General features: G+C 41.5%; 1 protein-coding gene across 1 annotated transcript in view; it reads right to left on the reverse strand.

Moving 5' to 3' along the window:
- Nucleotides 1-20,376, reverse strand: part of oca2 (oculocutaneous albinism II) — a 498,511-nt gene that overhangs the window by 419,884 nt on the left and 58,251 nt on the right. The window contains exon 2 of the mRNA XM_063052933.1: nucleotides 18,125-18,238. Within this exon, the coding sequence (XP_062909003.1) occupies nucleotides 18,125-18,238 (114 nt within the window). The remainder of the gene's footprint in view (nucleotides 1-18,124; nucleotides 18,239-20,376) is intronic.

Genomic DNA, 20,376 nt, shown 5'->3' on the forward strand with positions numbered 1-20,376 from the left:
AGAGATTGATGAAGGTAGAACAGTGGAAGTTGTCTACACGGATTTTAGTAAGGTGCTTTACAAAGTCCGAAGCATGGGGTCTACTGTAAATTCACTGTTTGGATTCAGAATTGGTTTGCACATGGTTGTAAGGACTTATTCGATCTGGAGCTCTGTAATTAGTGGTGTTCCGCAGGGATCTGTGCTAAGACCTCTGCTGTTTGTAATGTATATAAATGACCTGGATGAAAATACAGATGGGTGGGTTAATAAATTTGCAGTTGATGCCAAGATTGGTGGAGTTGTGGGAAGTGTAGGAAACTGGCAAAGAATATAGTACAATATAGATCAGTTATAGATATGGGCAGAGAAATGGCAGATGGAGTTTAACCCAGATAACTGTGAGATGCCGCACCTCGGTAGGGCAAGTGCAAGGAGACAGTACACTGTTGAGGGCAAGATCCTTAACAGTGTTGCTGAGCAGATTAGGTTAGATTCAACTTTATTGCCATTGTGCCGAGTACAGGTACAAAGCCAATGAAATGCATTTAGCATCTGACCAGAAATGCAAAGAATAGTGTTATTTACAAAATAACTGTGAATAAAAAGTAAGTGCTACAGCACACATATATAAAAGTACTAAGACATTACAATACAGATGCAATACTGCTTAGCGCTGTGATGTGAGGTTCAGCAGTGTCACAGCCTCAGGGAAGAAGCTCTTCCTGTGCCTGCTGGTGAGGGAGCGGAGGTTCCTGTAGCGCCTACCGGATGAGAGGAGAGTAAAGAGTCCATGGTTAGGGTGAGATGCATCCCTGATAATGCTTTTCGCCCTGCCCAGGCAGCGTTTATGGTAGATGTTCTCAATGGTGGGCAATTGGGTGCCGATAATCTGCTGGGCAGTTTTCACCACACGCTGGAGTGCTTTGCGGTCCGATACGTGACAATTGCCATATCACACTGAGATGCAGTTGGTGAGTATGCTCTCAATGGTACAGAGGTAAAAGTCTGTCAGTATCCTGGGACAGAGGTGAGCTTTCTTGATGCTCCGCAGGAAATAAAGGCACTGTTGCGCCTTTTTGATCAGGATGGAGGAGTTCAGGGACCAGGTGAGATCATCAGAAATATGGACACCAAGGGATTTGAAGCTTGATACACACTCTACTACAGTTCCGTTGATGTAGATGGGGATGGAGTGTGACTCCTGGCATGCCTGAAGTCCACAATGATCTCCTTGGTCTTCTGGGTGTTAAGGGCCAGATTGTTGTCAGCACACCACGCAGCCAGGTGCTGGACCCCGTCCCTGTAGGCCGTCTCATCATCCCCTCTGATCAGACCAACCACCGTGGAGTCATCTGCGAACTTGACAGAGAGATCTTGAGATCCATGTTCAGAGCTCCTTGGAAGTGGCAACGTAGGTTGATAAGCCGATTAAGAAGGCTCATGGAATGCTTGCTTTTATTAGTTGAGGCATTGAGCTTAAAAGTCAAGAAGCTATGTTGCAACTTTATAAAACCCTGGTTAGGTCTCATCTGGAGTACTGCATACAGTTCTGGTCACCCCACTATAAGAAGGATGTTGAGGTTTTGGAGAGGGTGCAGAAGAGGTTTACTAGGAAGCTGCCTGGTTTAGAGGGCATGTTCTATTATGAGAGGCTGAATAACCTTGGGTTGCTTTCTCAGGAGTGGTGGAGGCTGAGGAGAGATCTGACAGAGATTGATAAGGTTACGAGAGGCACAGACAGAGCAGACAGGGAGTTTTGTTCCCCAGGGTTGAAATGTGCAATACCAGAGGGCTTGTATTGAGATTGACAGGGGGTAGGTTCAAAGGGGATGTGAGGGGTAAGTTTTTTTTACTCAGAGAGTGGTGGAGTTGCCTGGAATTCTCTGCCTGGTATGATGGTAGAGGCAAATACATTAGAGGCTTTTGAGAGATGTTTGGATAGGCACATGGATGTATGGAAGATGGAGGGATATTGACATTGTGTAGGTAGGAATGATTAGTGTTCTTGTGCTTTTGATTTGCTTTTTAGTTGGTTCGGCACAACATTGTTGGCCAAAGGGACTGTTCTAAGTATTCCTGCTTCAACACTTAGAGTCTCCATTTTAATCCAAACCAATCAAGAACAGAAATGTCTACAAATAGGAATTAGCAGGGTTTCTGTCACTCATTTCTTTCTTTCTGAGATGTGTTATGACCTTCCCATTAAAGAGTAAAGGGGTGGGGTAGGAATTTGTCGCCTCTTGTAGCTATGAAGACACAGATGAAAGCAAATTCATATTAAATGCCCCTTCTGACATCTGACAAGAAATAAATTTTGGAAAGACAGTTCAACTAATCCCACTTAGCAGGAAGAACAGTGGGTGATTTTTTTATTCCCCACTCTTTTCAAAGTCCAAAATTTCAATAGCTGTATCTGTTGTACGATTGGACTGTTAAGTGAGATTTTCCTTATGTTCCAATGATAATCCAAACACAGGACACATAAAAGACTGCAGTTACTGGAGAACAAACTGCTGGAGGAACAAGGAGTAATGTATCTGCAGGTGGGGGGAGGGGAGAAGGAATTGTCAATATTTCAGATCAAGACTCTTGATCGGGACACAAAGGTATAAAATACCAATATTTAAATCAAGTCAAAATTTATAGCCACAAATTGCAGCAGCATAGAAAATAATGGTTTTGACACTTTAATCAGTAGAAGTCATTTTTGTTTCCTGATCATCCACTTTCCTGAAATGCAAGTGTCTTTTTGAGAGAAGTAGCCTATTCTGGGATGTTACAATGTCAGAGAAATTAAGAGTTTTAATATCAGCTACAAAGATTGCATCAGGCTGCCTCTTCTTCCATATAATTCTCTCAAAATTGCAGCTATTCAAAACAACATTTTGTAAAGCATTTGGACATTCTCCCTATGACTGTGTGTGTTTCCTCCGCATGCTCTGGTTTCCTCCCACATTCCAAAGACATATGGTTAGGCATAGCGAGCTGTTGGCATGCTATGTTTGTGCGAGAAGCATGGAGACGCTTGCACAATTCTCAATGATTTGATTTGATGCAAATGGTATATTTCACTGAATGTTCAATGTACGGGTGACAAATGAAAACAATATTCTAAAATCTCCTAAAGGTTTCAGCAAGATTACCACACAGATGATGGAAGAGTGGGTAAACATTACCTCTCCTGCACTCCCTCCTTATAATCCTGCCTTCTCCCCGTAACCTTTGACACCCTGACTAATTAAGAACCTATCAATCTGTGCCTTAAATACACCCAATGACTCCCCAGCCACCTGTGGCAACGAATTCCACAGATTCACCACACTTTGGCTAAAGAAATTCCTCATCTCTGTTCTAAAGAGACATCCCTCTATTCTGAGGCAATACCCTCTGGTCCAAGACTTTCCAATTAAAAGAAACATCCTCTCCATATCCACTCTATTTGTGTCTTTCAATATTCGATAGAAAATCCCAGACGTTTTGCTATTGTAGCCCTTCCTTCTGAGTCACCTAGTAAAATTACAATCATGCATACATTTAATTTACACAAGGTTTTGTTACACCCAAGTTGGACTGGCTCTACATAGTGTTAATATACCTGCCTAAACTGCAGAAATATTTTTCCCTTTTCTAGATTTATGAGGAATCAGAACATTAACCTGAGCAATATTTAAGAAGCCCTATATCTAATGATTCAACATCATGATCATTGGTTATTATCTTTGATTCATTTTTATCCAGCTAGGGCTATAAGCTTTTCCATCCTGCTTAATCCTACAGGGAATCACACATTACTAAGGATTGAATATGCCAGCAGAACTTTAGATTGCTGAACTGGCTGTTCTTTCACCTCATCGTTGTTGATTTAGCTTTCGTTTGCAGCTTGCGAGATTGATATAGTTAGCAGCAAATCCCGAATCAAACTTCTCCGCAGTGTGCTGACCGACATTTAATTCCCAACCTACATCACAAAAAACGATAATCTGGTCACTTACTGCGTAGGTGTCTAAGGCACCATCCCACACATAAATTGACTCTCACGTTTCAACATTAGGAACAAATCAAATGTTTTTCAATATTGTAAGGTACTTTGAGACACAACAAGATCCTGAAATGTGCCATTCAAATACAAAGTCCTTGCTGTTTCTCAGTAGCTGTATAGCTTTTTCAAACACGTGCTGAAGCTAGGCTAGCAGGTAGAATGGTGTAGCATGGAGTGAGGACAGTGACGTCAGAGACAGAGCTTGATTTGGTGATATTTTGGAGTATTCCTTCCTCTGGGCACTGAATGCCCCACTGATTCTGATGAGCTCTCCACTGTTCTTGGCTCTCTGCAGGATGAGTCCTTGAATGTTTAGCCATATGTCATCGTGATAGTGGAAAGTCTACAAAAAGTGGTGGATACAGCCCGTCCATCACAGGCAAAGCCCTCCCCCTTATTGAGCACATCTTCAAGGAGCACTGCCACAGGAAATCAGCATCTTTCATCGAGGGCACCCGCTATCGAGGCCACGACCTCTTCTCACTACCATCATCAGGGAAGAAGAGCAGGAGCCTTGGGTACCACACCACCAGATTCAGGAACAGTTATTACCCTACGGCCATCAGGCTCCTGAACTGGTGTGGATAACTTCACTCACCACAACAACAGACTCACTTTCAAGGATTCTACAACACCTCCTCGATATTATTTATTTTGTTTATTTGCACAATTTGTCTTCTTTTGCGCTCTAGTTGTTTGTCAGTCTTTGTTATTTAGAGTTTTTCATAAAACTTATTGTATTTCTTTATTTTCCTGTAAAAGCCTGCAAGGAAATGAATCTCAAGGTAGTATATAGTGAGATATACACACACCTTGATGATAAATTTATTTTTGAAACTTTGCCAGACCTGAAGAAACCATATGTATCTTCATTATGAATAAGTTGCTGGATCTCCAGCATATTTCTACTTATCAGCTCTCTTTAAGCCCACAGGTTTTTTGACGGTTCTTGGATTTCTCTTCCTTCACCACCTCAGGACTTTCACATGCACCTTAGGAAAACTGAACTGCTTGATCACAACTTTGTTCTGTTATCTAACCCAGCAAAGAATAACTTCCAATAGTCTCAGTCACATCAGACTGGATTTAACTACTAAACTCACATGAAATAGCTAATGCTATTTAATTTTAATCATCTTGTGCTGGCTATTATTACATTCATATTAACCTAGAAGTCATAGATATCTGTACAGATATACTGTAATATGCAATGAAATTCTATTAGTGTGCTTAAACACACGCCAATGAAACAACGAAATATCTCAAATCAACTATTATGTTCATGCACCACCGGTCCCACAGCATTAAACTCTAATTCCTATCAAGTTTGCTCCTGGATATATGTTTAGCATTTATGGTGAGTTCGATAGAGATCAGAAAATGTATTCAGCTTCCAAGGCTGCTGATCTTAGCCAAGGCTACAAAATAAAAGCAAAATTACTCAGACTTAATTTCTTGTGATAATGATGCACCATGATGAAAATGATGCATCCTTAACCTTCCACATTTTCTTTGACCTACTTTTATTCAATGACTTATTTTAATATAGATTGCACTCTGTGACTGTTGAATTTACCTCTCTGGGTATTACTTGTGCTTACAGTGATAGTTCCAATTATTGCACAGGTCAATACATTAAGTACATTTTAGTGTATTGCATTGGTAAAACTATACACAGATTGGGTGACAGATTTGCAAAGCACTTCCATTCAGTCCAGAAGGACGACCCTGAGCTTCTAGATCCCTATCACTTAAATGTTTCATCCCACTCCCACTGCGACTTACCCCTCTCCATCCACAATATTGCTCAAACCTCACTAGGGAACAGCATCTCATCTGCCGCCCAGAAAGTTGCAACCCTCGAGTCTCGGTACTGAATTTAACGGTTTCAAGTAGCCCCATTGTCTCTCTCCACAGATGCAGCTTTCCCTCTACATTTCAACGTGTTCCTTTCACCTATATCCTATTAATGGCACGTGCTTTGCTTCTCTCCACTCCTCACTGTTTTGCATTTAATTGTGGCTGTTGTCCTGCTTTGCACCTTGCGGCACATCAGGCGGAAACCTTGCTGTTTATTTAGCATTTGTCTTTTTTTTTTGCGAGGTCGAGTTGCTAACTCGATGCTCATCCCAGCATGGGTGGAATGCTTGCAAGGAGCCGGCTGGATTCGAAACCTGGAACACTCACCTTGAGTTGCTACTACACCACCGGCCAGCCTCATGTATTTAATATTTCAGTAATATTGTATATGGATTGTTTGATTAAACATTCTTGTTTACTTTAACAATTCTTTATGGGCTGCGTGTATAAATGCGTGAACTGTATACGTCATCACACTACCACATGATAGTGTTGCTATCATGTTCAAGTGTTGCATCAAGGCTTTAAGCCTCACTTAAAGTAAACACAGAGGTAGATTCACAGTTCGGACTTCCACATCTTTCTTTCAGTTAGTTTAATGTTTTAAAGTTACAAAACATAACACTCACCCTCTCTGGGACTCAAACCACAGCTGCTTTCTCAATATTCCATCTCCAGTGAAAGGCCCTGAGTCAAATATTTACTCTGTTCTCTCCCAATTGATACTACTTAACCTACTGAGTAGTTCCAGCATTTTCTGATTTCATTCTGTGCACTTCATGTCTTTCATCACACAGTGGATCATCTCTCTGCATAATATTTTTCTAATAACCAATGGCCTGTCCAGATCTCACTGAAGTCTGTGAGGTAGGTCATAGAAGAATTGTACTAAGCCAATCAACCAATCAAGTCCACACTGGTCCACACTGGTCCACACTGCCACCAAATTTATATAACAAGGCACACACTAACATGGCATAGTCTATTGTTAAGGGTTTATCTTTGTGTTTGTCAAATGCCTTCACCACCACAGCAGCCTTGGACTAGCTGCGGAAGCTTTGATTACGACTGGGGGAATACAATTCGGCAACTGTGAGAATGCACAACTGTTGGAGTACAACTGTGAGAACATGACAGTCAGTTCCAATAATCCTTCCCATTGAGCACATCTACAGGAAACTGTCACAGGAAAGCAGCATCAAGGACCCCCACCACCCAGGATGTTACACTCCACTCATTGCTGCCGTCAGGAAGGTAGTGCAGGAGCCTCAGACTCACATCACCAGGTTCAGGAAAAGTTATTACCCCTCAATCACCGTGTTCTTGAAACAAAGGCAGTAACTTCACTCTACCTAATTTGCCCCATCATTGAAATGTTCCCACAGCCAATGGACTCAGTTCCAAGGACTCTTCATCTCATGTTCTCAATATTTATTTCTTATGTGTTTATTATTATTATTATTATTATTATTTCTTTCTTTTTGTGTCTGCACAGTTTGTTGTCTTTTGCCTTCTGGATGGACGCCCAAGTTGGGCGGTCTTTCATTGATTCTGTTATGGTTATTATTCTATAGATCTATTGTGTATGCCCACAAGAAAATGAATCTCAGGGTTGTATATGGTGGCATATATGTACTTTAATAATAAATTCGCTTTGAACTTTGAAGACAGAGGCAGGACTCATGAAGAGTGGTGACAAGTGATGATTGGTTCTGGTTCAGTAGCTAGAGCTAGTGATAATGTATTGGTCTCCGCCTATAGCAGTATATCATATCAGTGCAATGGGTATAAAAGTAGAGCGGTTGGGGGGCTTCACCAATGGGCTGGTTGCAAACAGCGCCACAGAGTGAGTGGGAGGTGTGCTGCAGTAAGAGGGGTCCGTGCGCTCCTAGGTAAGTGTTTTAATACTTGCTATTTTGTCCTAAAAAAAAACAAAGTTTTGTAGTTCTAAGTAGATAATGGGAGTTTGTATCTTTCAGCTTTACCCAACTAAGTACGTGAACCTTTTGTGAACACATTGCACAATCTGATTCCTGTGCAAATCTTTACTCACTCAAAGTAAAGTAAAATGTTTCTTATAATAAGGCACTTGAACAGGTAGATGGATCGGAAAGGTTTAGAGGAAAACGGACCAGACACTGGGAGCTGGGTTGGGTCAAAGGGTCTGTTTCGGTGCAGTATGACTATGACTCTATAATAACTTGCTTTGAAATGTCATCTTCTGCAATAAGAAAGACACTAGGCAACAGAAAGATATGTTAATATTTGTAACAGATTTGAACTTCAATAGACAATAGACAATAGGTGCAGGAGTAGGCCATTCGGCCCTTCGAGCCAGCACTGCCATACACTGTGATCATGACTGATCATCCACATCCACAATCAGTATCCAGTTCCTGCCTTATCCCCATAACCTTTGATTCCACTATCTTTAAGAGCTCTATCCATCTCTTTCTTGAAAGCATCCAGAGACTTGGCCTCCACTGCCTTCTGGGGCAGAGCATTCCACATATCCACCACTCTCTGGGTGAAAAAGTTTTTCCTCAACTCCGTTCTAAGTGGCGTACCCCTTTTTCTTAAACTGTGGCCTCTGGTTCTGGACTCACCCATCAGCGGGAACATACTTCCTGCCTCCAGTGTGTCCAATCCCTTAATAATCTTATATGTTTCAATCAGATCCCCTCTCATCCTTCTAAATTCCAGTGTATACAAGCCCAGTCGCTCCAATCTTTCAACATATGACAGTCCCGCTATCCCGGGAATTAACCTTGTGAACCTACGCTGCACTCCCTCAATAGCAAGAATGTCCTTCCTCATATCTGGAGACCAAAACTGCACACAGTACTCCAGGTGTGGTCTCACCAGGGCCTTGTACAGCTGCAGAAGAACCTCTTTGCTCCTATACTCAATTCCCCTTGTTATGAAGGCCAGCACGTCATTAGCTTTCTTCACTGCCTGCTGTACCTGCATGCTTGCTTTCAGTGACTGATGTACAAGCACACCTAGATCTTCCCCTTTTCCTAACTTGATTCCATTTAGATAATAATCTGCCTTCCTGTTCTTACCACCAAAGTTTCATTTTTAAGGTAAAGCTATTTTAATTCCTATGAATTAATCCATGCCCTAACAAAGATTTATTGAGTGGGAGTGCTGCTTATTAACTACTGACACAAGTTCATTGTGTAATTCATTTCCTGAGCTAAAGACCAGGATTACTTTTGGACTTCCACTGCAGTTAGAAGCTGTAGCAAAGTACAATTATGTGCCAATAATTAATGGAATTCAAGGATAACAGACACTCTAGAAGAAGAAAAAAAATGTATTTTCTTTCTCTGCAAGTGTTAATAGGCTTAATAAGTGTTAATGGATATTCCCTGGAATATGCCTCCACATAATATAAATGGGGAATAAAATATTGTAAACGTGTAAATCTCTGTCATAACAATTTTAAAAGTTTAAACATCATAAATGGGAAGAAACATAGAAACACAGAAAATAGGTGCAGGAGTAGGCCATTCGGCCCTTCGAGCCTGCACTGCCATTCAGTATGATCATGGCTAATCATCCAACTCAGAACCCTGCACCAGCCTTCCCTCCATACCCCCTGATCCCTTTAGCCACAAGGGCCATATCTAACTCCCTCTTAAATATAGCCAATGAATTTGTCTCAACTGTTTCCTGTGGCAGAGAATTCCACAGATTCACCACTCTCTGTGTGAAGAAGTTTTTCCTAATCTCGGTCCTAAAAGGCTTCCCCTTTATCCTCAAACTGTGACCCCTCGTTCTAGACTTTCCCAACATCGGGAACAATCTTCCTGCATCTAGCCTGTCCAATCCCTTTAGGATCTTATACGTTTCAATCAGATCCCCCCTCAATCTTCTAAATTCCAACGAGTATAAGCCTAGTCGATCCAGTCTTTCATCATATGAAAATCCTGCCATCCCAGGAATCAATCTGGTGAACCTTCTTTGTACTCCCTCTATGGCAAGGATGTCTTTCCTCAGATTAGGGGACCAAAACTGCACACAATACTCCAGGTGTGGCCTCACCAAGGCCTTGTACAACTGCAGTAGTACCTCCCTGCTCCTGTACTCGAATCCTCTCGCTATAAATGCCAGCATACCATTCGCCTTTTTCACCGCCTGCTGTACCTGCATGCCCACTTTCAATGACTGGTGTATAATGACACCCAGGTCTCGTTTCACCTCCCCTTTTCCTAATCGGCCACCATTCAGATAATAATCTGTTTTCCCGTTTTTGCCACCAAAGTGGATAACTTCACATTTATCCACATTAAATTGCATCTGCCATGAATTTGCCCACTCACCTAACCTATCCAAGTCACCCTGCATCCTCTTAGCATCCTCCTCACAGCTAACACTGCCGCCCAGCTTCGTGTCATCCGCAAACTTGGAGATGCTGCATTTAATTCCCTCATCCAAGTCATTAATATATATTGTAAACAACTGGGGTCCCAACACTGAGCCTTGCAGTACCCCACTAGTCACTGCCTGCCATTCTGAAAAGGTCCCGTTTATTCCCACTCTTTGCTTCCTGTCTGCCAACCAATTCTCAATCCACATCAATACTTTACCCCCAATAACGTGCGCTTTAAGTTAGCACACTAATCTCCTGTATGGGACCTTGTCAAAAGCCTTTTGAAAATCCAAATATACCACATCCACTGGTTCTCCCCTATCCACTCTACTAGTTACATCCTCAAGAAATTCTATGAGATTCGTCAGACATGATTTTCCTTTCACAAATCCGTGCTGACTTTGTCCGATGATTTCACCGCTTTCCAAATGTGCTGTTATCACATCTTTGATAACTGACTCTAGCAGTTTCCCCACCACCGATGTTAGGCTAACCAGTCTATAATTCCCTGGTTTCTCTCTCCCTCCTTTTTTAAAAAGTGGGGTTACATTAGCCACCTTCCAATCCTCAGGAACTAGTCCAGAATCTAAAGAGTTTTGAAAAATTATCACTAATGCATCCACTATTTCTTGGGCTACTTCCTTAAACACTCTGGGATGCAGACCATCTGGCCCTGGGGATTTATCTGCCTTTAATCCCTTCAATTTACCTAACACCACTTCCCTACTAACATGTATTTCCCTCAGTTCCTCCATCTCACTGGACCCTCTGTCCCCTACTATTCCCTAACAGAAACTAACAGAAAGGAAAAGTGACCTATGTTAAGGATATACTGAAAATGGAAAGATGTTCCAATCCCTTACTCACTCTTCCTTCAGTTAGTCCTGACGAAGGGTCTCGACCTGAAACGTCGACTGCACCTCTTCCTAGAGTTGCTGCCTGGCCTGCTGCGTTCACCAGCAACTTTTATGTGTGTTGGATGTTCCAATCAAAGGCTTCAGGGTTACAGAACCAAGTTGTGTTGGAATTCTGCCTAAGTTTTATACCCTCTTCAATTAGTGGTGAATAGAGTAAAGAAGTCACTGTGGCATATCTTATGATGTCCAATCTAACTTAGATGTATTTCCTTTCTGTAAAACTACCACCACAAAGTTCCTTCCACAGTTATGATGCTAAGCGTTGTGCCTCTCCCTCTGCCTATCTTCCAGTCCTCTCCTGATCAGGCTCCTATCTTTCACATTCAATATACTTCAAGTCAACCAAATCACAATGCTATATAATGTCCTATACCACGTCCATCTATGTCTGATGAGTTAAAAAGACTCCCGGGCCTTACACCGCCCCAGTGCGAAAGAAAAAACAGAAAATGCTAAAACTACTCAACAGGTCAACCAGCATCTGTGTTGAAAGAGGAATAAAGTTAATATTTCATGTTCATGAAGTAAGACCATAAGGTATAGGAGCAGAATTAAGCCATCTGACTCCCAGCAAATTTGCTCGGCCATTTCATCAAATCTGCTGATCCATTTTCTTTCTTGGCCCTAATCACCTGCCTTCTCCTTGTATCCCTTCATGTCCTGACTAATCAAGAATCTATCAACCTCTGCCTTAAATATATCCAATGAATTGGCTTCCACAGCATCCTGTGCAACAAGTTCCACAGATTCAACACTCTCTGGTTGAAGAAATTCCTCCTCATCTCCATTCTAAAAGGACATCCCTTCAATTCTGAGGCTGTGTCCTCTGGTCTTAGAGTTTACCATAGGAAACATACTCTCCACATCCACTCTGTCGAGGCCTTTAAACACTTAGTAAGTTTCAATGTCACCCCTTATTCTTCTGAATTCAAGTGAGTACAGGCCCAGAGCCATCAAATGCTCCTCATATGACAAGTCTTTCACCCCAGAATCATTTTAGTGAACCTCCTTTGAACACTCTCCAATGTCAGCACATCCTTTCTTAGATAAGGGACCCAAAACTGCTCACAATACTCCAAGTGAGGCCTCACCAGGGCTTTATAAAGTCTTATTACAGTCCCGCTTTTACATTCTACTCTCAAAATAATGCCAACATTGCATATGCCTTCCTCACCACGGACTCAACCTGCAAATTAATCTTTAGGGACTCCCAAATTCTTTTGTCCCTCAGATTTTTGAACTTTCTCTCCATTTAGAAAATAGTCTACACTTTTACTTTTTATACCAAAGTGCATAACCATACTCTTCCCACACTGTATTCCATCTTCCATATCTTTGCCCATTCTCCTAATCTGTCTAACCTTCTGTAGTCTCTGTATTTCCTCAAAACTACCTGCCCCACACCTATTTTTGTAGTATCCGCAAACTTGGCTACAAAGCCGATCTCCAAATCATTGACATATAACGTGAAAAGAAGCAGTCCCAATACAGACTCCTGTAGAATACTCCTAGTCACTGGAAGCCAACCAGAAAAGGCTTCCTTTATTCTCTCTTTGCCTCCTGCCAATTAGCCACTGGTCTATCCATGCTAATATCTTTCCTATAATAACATGGGCTCAACTTGTTAAGCAGCCTCATGTGTGGCAGCTTGTCAAAGGCCTTCTGAAAGTTCAAGTACACAACATCCACCAGTTCTCCTTTGTCTATCCTGCTTGTTATTTCCTCAAAGAATTCCAACAGATTTGTCAGGCATGATTTTCCCTAAAGGAAACCATGCTGACTATGGTCTATTTTATCATGTGCTTCCAAGTTCCTTGAAACCACATCCTTATCAACTCCAACATCTTCCCAAGTTCCAAGGTCAGACTAACTGGCCTATAATTTCCTTTCTTCTGCCTCTCTCCCTTCTTGAAGAGCAGAGTGACATTTGCAATTCTCCATTCCTTTGGAACCATGCCAAAATCAATTGATTCTTGAAAGATCATAGCTAATGCTTCCATAATCTGTTCAGCCACCTCTTTCAGAACCCTGAGGTGTTTACCATCTAGTTCAGGTGACTTATCTACCTTCAGACCTCTCAGTTTCCCAAGAACCTTCTTCCTAGTAATGGTAATTTCGCACACTTCTGCTCCCTGACACTCTCAAACTTCTGGCATACTTCAAATGTCTTCCATAAAATACTTATTCAGTTGTCTGCCATTTCCCTATTCCCCCATGACTACCTCTCCAAGCATTATTTTCCAGTGGTCCAATATCTATCCTCACCTCTCTTTTACACTCAATATATCTGAAGAAACTTTTGGTATCCTCTCAAATATAATTGGCTGGCTTACTTCCATAGTCCATCTTTTCCCTTCTTGATGACATTTTAGTTGTCTTTTGTTGGTTTGTAAAAGTTTTCCAATCCTTTAACTTCCCACTAATGTTTGCTTATTATATGCCCTCTCTTTGGCTTTTATGTTGCCTTTGACTTCTCCTGTCAGCTATGGTTTGGTCATCCTGCCTTTAGAATATTTCTTCCTCTTTGGGATGTATATATCCTGCGTCTTCTGAATTTCTCCCAGAAATTCCAGCCGTTTCTGTTCTGCCATTATCCCTGCTAGTGTTCCTTTCCAATCAGCTCTTTTCTCATGCCTTTAATACCCTTTACTCCACTGTAAGACTGATACATCAGAATTTCACTTCTCCTTCTCAAATTGCGGGGATAATTCTATCATATTATGATCACTTACTCCGCAGGGTTCCTTTACCTTAAGCTCCCTAATCAATTCTGGTTCATTGCACAACACCAAATCCAGAATAGCTGATCCCCTAGTAGGCTCACCCACAAGCTGTTCTAAAAAGTTATCTTGTAGACATTCTAGATATTCCTCTCTTGGGATCCAGAACCATCCTGATTTTCCCAATCCAGCAGCATATCGAAATCTCCCATGACTATCATAACATTGCCCTTTTGACATGTATTTCCTATCTTCTGTTGTACTTTTGTATTCCACATCTTTACTACTGTTTGGGGTTCTGTATATAACTCCCATCAGGGTATTTTCGCTCTTGCAGTTCCTTAGCTCTACCCACAATGAGGCAGTATCTTCCAATCCTATGTCACCTTTTTCTAATGATTTGACATCTTTTTTCACCAACAGAGCAACGCCACCCCCTCTGCCTTCCTGCCTGTCCTTTTAATACAACATATATCCTTGGACGTTAAGCACCCAGCTAGAATCTTCTTTCAGCCATGATTCAGTGATGCCCACGACATCATACATATCAATCTGTAAATGTGCTACTTTATTCCGTATACTGCATGCATTCAAATATAACACCTTCAGTTCTGTATTCAGCTTTTTGATTTGTCCGCCTTTTACACTGCCATTTTGCCCTGTCATCAGCCTCTCCTTGCTAGCAGCCTCACTGCACACTGCTTCTGTTTGAAAACCAACTACCTCAACCTCAGCATTATCACATCCTCCGCCAAATTATTTTAAACCCTCCCAAAAAGCTCTAACAAACCCTGCAAAGGTATTGTTGAATCCAAGGCTGAATAATTTAAAAACTGAAGAAAGGAAGATTCTTCATTCACCCTGAAACAAGAAAGAAAAAAATCAACACACGTAAAAGTTGCTGGTGAACACAGCAGGCCAGGCAGCATCTCTAGGAAGAGGTGCAGTCGACATTTCAGGCCGAGACCCTTCCCACTTTCAAATCTCTTACTAACTCTTCCTTCAGTTAGTCCTGACGAAGGGTCTCGGCCTGAAACGTCGACTGCACCTCTTCCTAGAGATGCTGCCTGGCCTGTTGCGTTCACCAGCAACTTTTATGTGTGTTGCTTGAAATTCCAGCATCTGCAGAATTCCTGTTGTTTGCGAAGAAAAAAATCAGTTCATTTCTATAAAGACTGAATGTTTTTCCTCAAATGTTATTTCACTGCACCCTTCATGTTAACAGATGCTTCTTCATAATCATAGCGGCTACATTGACAATATTTGGATAAGCTCAGCACACAGCTACCTTATGTGCTGGATGAAACTGATTAGGTGAAAGAATTAACTGGATGACTGTCTCAAACGATGCTAAACAATTCAAGGAGTTATTATCCAGCCCACCTTTTGCCTGTTCCTAAGCAACACCCAAAATCAGGCCAATGCACACGAGAAACAGTTCCTATCCTTTCTGAACCACTGCCTATAAACAACAGTCTTTGTCCATGTCTTAAATTAGTACCACAATTATTTACAAAAGGATATTAATTTTTTCTAATAACGTATCGGATCCTGTATTCCTAACAATGTAAACATCCACTGTATACTAAAATCACTAAATGTCGGGTTAGAAATTTGCCTTTCATTTCTATCTCTAAATGCTCAATATACTTGTAATTTTGAGATAGTTCTATTAAAGCCAAAATTGCTATTGGTTTATTATTATCACTGACATAAACACAGTGAAAAGCCTGTTTTGCATTACTGTTTATACAGATCAAGTCCTTACACGGTGTTTTGAGCTGGAGTAATGGAAAACAATAACAATGCAGACTGAAGTGTAAAAGCTATCAAAAGAGTGCAAAGCACTCTTGCACCCTTTGGCCCATCTAGTCCATACCAAACCATTTAAACTGGCCACTCCCATCCATGTACCTATCCAAACTTCTCTCAAATATTGAAATCAAGCTCACATGCACCATTTGCACTGGTAGCTCGTTCCACACTCTTACAGCCCTCTAAATGAAGAAGGTTCACCTAATTTTCCCCTTAAATCTTTGACCTTTCACCTTAAACCTATGACCTCTGGTTTTCAGCAGAAAAAGCCGGCTTGCATTTACCCTCCCTATACCCCTCATGATTTGGTATACCTCTATCAAATCTTCCCTTAATCTTCGACATTTCAAGGATAAACTCCTAACCTAATCAATCTTACTTTATAACTGAGGTTGTCCAGACCTGGCAACATCTTTGTAAATTTTCCCTGTACTTGTTCAATCTTACTTACATCGTTCCTGTAAGTAGGTGACCAAACTGCACACAATACTCCAAATAAAGCCTCACCAACCCCTTATACAACTTCAACATAACACCATACCTCCTGTACTCAGTACTTTGATTTATGAAGGCGATGCACTGAAAGCTTTCTTTATGACCCTATCTATCTGTGATGCCGCTTTCAATGAATTATGGATCTATATTCCCAGATCCCTTTGTTCTACCAACTTCCTTAGTGCCCCACCGTTCACTGTATAAGACCTACACTGGTTGGCCCTACCAAAGTGAAAAACTCACACTTGTCTGCATTAAATTCCATCTGCCATTTTTCCAGCTGATCCTGATCCCACTGCAAGCCAGGACAGCCTTCCTTGCTGTCCACTGTACCCTCAATCTTGGCGCATTCCGCAAATATGCTGATCCAGTTAACCATATTATCACCAAGATCATTGATATAGATGACAAACAACAATGAACCCAGCACCAATCCCTGTGGCATTTCTCTAATCATAGCCCTCCAGTCAGAGAGGCAACCATCTACTACCACCCTCTGGCTTCTCCAACAAAACCAATGTCCAAACCAACTTACTACTTCATCTTGAATGCCAAGCAACTGAACCTTCTTAACCAACCTCCTATGCGGGACCTTGTCAAATGTCTTACTAAAGTCCAAGAAAAACAACATCCATTGTCTTGTCTTCATCAACTTTCCTGGTAAATTCCTCGAAAAACTCCATAAGATTGGTTAGACAAGAGCTCTGCTTGAGTGTAAAATTAAATTTAGGAGAATGGGAAATGTGGAACGTGTGGACAACAGGAGAGTCTGGCTTTCTAGTGAACTCTACCCAACCAAAGCTCCTCTGTACCTAATCTAACCCTGAGTGCTTGTTATATTTGCTGTACCAGATCCAATATGGTATCCAGACTTACAATAACCTCTGTAACTTGTCAGACCAATTTCCAGTGTCTGCCAGACTCCTTTGACAAATGACAAATCCATACACCTGGTTTTGCTGTCTATCAAAGTTTTCCAAAGTTGTATATGTAATCACACATAGTTAAAAATAAATAATGAATGATATTTTGAAATGATAAAAATCAACTAAACAATTAAAAAACAATTTTTAAAAAAGAACACACATTTAATCAAACTCAGAATGGCATGGTACAGAAAAAATTCTTTCTAAGATGCAATGAAAAAAAAATGGTAAGGGTCAATGGGAACCTGCTGAATTCTTTCAACCTCCTGGGAAAGAAGAGGCATTGGTAAGATTTTTTGTCCATCAAATCAAGTGACTCTGCAGAGGCCTGAAATCCAGAGCAACACAAACAAAATGCTGGAGGAACACAACAAATCAGGCAGTGTCTATGGAAATGAATAAATAGTCGATGCTTCTGGCCAAGACCTTTCTTCAGGATGGTGTCTGCGTCATTGGATCAGGACAGTCCATTGGTGATGCTTCTAGGAACTTGATGCTCTTATTAATCATGTAAACATGAATGTGTGCACAGGCACCTTCCTTGAGAGGGAGGAAGTTTAAAGGAGATCTGAGGGGTAGATCATTTACACACACAATAACTCGTAACTGGAATGAGCTGCCAAAGAAGGTGATGGGGACAAGAACAGTAACAACATTTAAGAGGCATCTGGACAGGTACTTGAATGAGAAAGACGTGAAGGAAAATAGACAAATGGTTCATATAGATAGGCATGATGTTCGGTGTTGATGTGGTGAGCAGAGAGGCTGTTTCTATGCTGTATAACTCTAACCAGGAACTCAATCCAATTGCAGATTTCAAAGTGTTAAAGTTGTGCCAACAGCCAGCATCGACCTTGATGCCAATTAAGATCTGATGCAGCCAATAATTTTGACTTTGCTTCACTCTTTGCTGCATGTTCCCTCCCAGCCCCTCTGCCAACTGGTTATATGTCATTTGCTGCCAAGAAGCTTCATTTGATTTTGCAACTTACCCACTGCCTTGAGATGCAACCATCAGTAAAGGAGACCTGTCGTTGAATTCACAATCTTTCGACTCTGTGTTAAAGAGTTGGTACTCCAATTTCCGTGAAGCATAGGAGTGGAGCCTAAAATTGAGAAGGAATTAAAGAAAGTCATTAATGTATTTGTACAGAATATCCTGCCAAAGCAAAATGACTGAGGTGCAGTGTAAATTTCACCATCTGATATTTACTCCAAATTTCCTTGCTCTCAAATCATGGATTAAAGATAAACTTTATTCGCCATATACATTTACATATATTAGGAATTTGCTGTGGCACATTGGCATAACATACAATAAAAACAAAAACATTCAATAATTATAAGAATGAACAATGATACAAAATAAACTTAGCGGTTAAGGTACAGATATGGAATAAAATGTGCATAAATACATAAATACCAGCATGTACAGTGGACGCTAGTTATTGGGACACACTGGGACCAGTACGTTTTGGCTCAAGTAAGCAGCTGCCTAATTACCCAAAGTTTCATGGAAATAGTTAAAAAGGTATAAAAAGACAAACTGAGTAACAAATATGTATTTAAATGAAATACAGAAAAAATTAGAAGACTACCAATACTACTGCAGTAATACAAAAGTGTGTATTGGTTCCTAATACTTATCGACAGAGGAATTTTAATGGATTCTTTGGAGGGGGAGCTCTTGTTTCCTGGCTGCCTGTTAGCGGTCCATAAGACCATAGGAGCAGAATTAGGCCATTCAGCCCATCGAGCCTGCTCCACCATTCCATCATGGCTGATCCTGGATCCCACTCAACCCCATACACCTGCCTTCTCGTCATATCCTTTGATGCCCTGACCGATCAGGAAACAATCAACTTCCACCTTAAATATACGCATGGACTTGGCCTCTGCTGCAGTTTGTGGCAGAGCATTACACAGATTCACCACTCTCTGGCGGAGAACAATTCCTCCTTACCTCTGTTCTAAAGGGTCACCCCTCAATTTTGAGGCTGCACCCTCTAGTTCTGGATACCCCACCATAGGAAACATCCTCTCCACATCTACCCTACATTTGGTAGGTTTCAGTGAGAGCCCCCACACCTTCTTCCAAATTCCAGTGAGTACAAGCCCAAAGCTGCCAAACACTCCTCACCCCTTCATTCCGGGAATCTCCAGGATGTATAATATATAGATACTTGATAATAAATGTACTTTGAACTTTCAATTCATCTGTGTCAACGTTCTTTTGACTGTAAATGAACAAAACCAGCACAGACACTTGGTGCAGATGAAGGACTGCCTTCATACAATGCTGTCGATGACTACATCCTCCAAATCTTCATTGTCATGAAGTGTCCTGAAGCAGGGTTTCTGCCAGAACCATCAACAGTTTATTAATTTCCATAGATGCTGCCTGATCTGCTGGGTGGATAGTGGCCACATGACAATTTTTGCCCATTTCGTTGTTGTTTGCCTCAGAACCGACAAAACAATGATTCTTCACAAACCTATGCATGTGCTCGTATAAGAATTTCTGATTTTAGCACACCAAAAAGAATAAGATATCTGGGGGCAAAAGAGGGAGAGGATGCGAAATCAACCATTATCACATGAGGGAAAGTATTAATCAAACACACTGGGTTAAAGTTTGTCGTCAGGTGCAAACCTCAGGTGGCCAGGGAAGGAGTTGGGCAGGACACCTTGGGTGGCACAATCCAGAAGTTCTTCATACACGGAGATCCCAATTCACTATAGGCTTGCTGTAACAGAAGGTTCATTGGGTTTGTCAACTAAAGCTTGGCACAGGTCAACAAGATTAAAGAGATAACCACCTATAGTATCTCAAAGATTGGCATAGGAGAAGTGGGTTTGAATGGATAGGAATTTGGTACCAGTATTGAGGGGCCCTTGCATGGTTTGTCGACTTGTCGTGCCACCAGGGCTTGTGTGCATCAAAGATGCTGAGAGCTAAGCCATCGGTAGTTCATCTACTGCCAGGCCATGATGAACAGGTCTCAGCTGAGGTGTCAGACTAAGACAAACCAGCCACCCGGGCAGCGGCTGCATCTGCGCGGAAGAAAGGCCTGGCAATCTACACCCGTAACTTGCCACGAAAACCCTATGGATAACTACAGTAAAACAAAAACAAAACATGATATAGTTCTGGAAGATGAGACCTCCCCCCCCCCCCCACCCCACAGGTCGGACGACACTCAACAAGCTGCTGGGGAAGAGATGATGGCCCTTCAGAGTAAGG

Source organism: Mobula hypostoma, chromosome 7 (assembly GCF_963921235.1).
Source record: "Mobula hypostoma chromosome 7, sMobHyp1.1, whole genome shotgun sequence".
Classification (NCBI taxonomy): Eukaryota; Metazoa; Chordata; class Chondrichthyes; order Myliobatiformes; family Myliobatidae; genus Mobula; species Mobula hypostoma.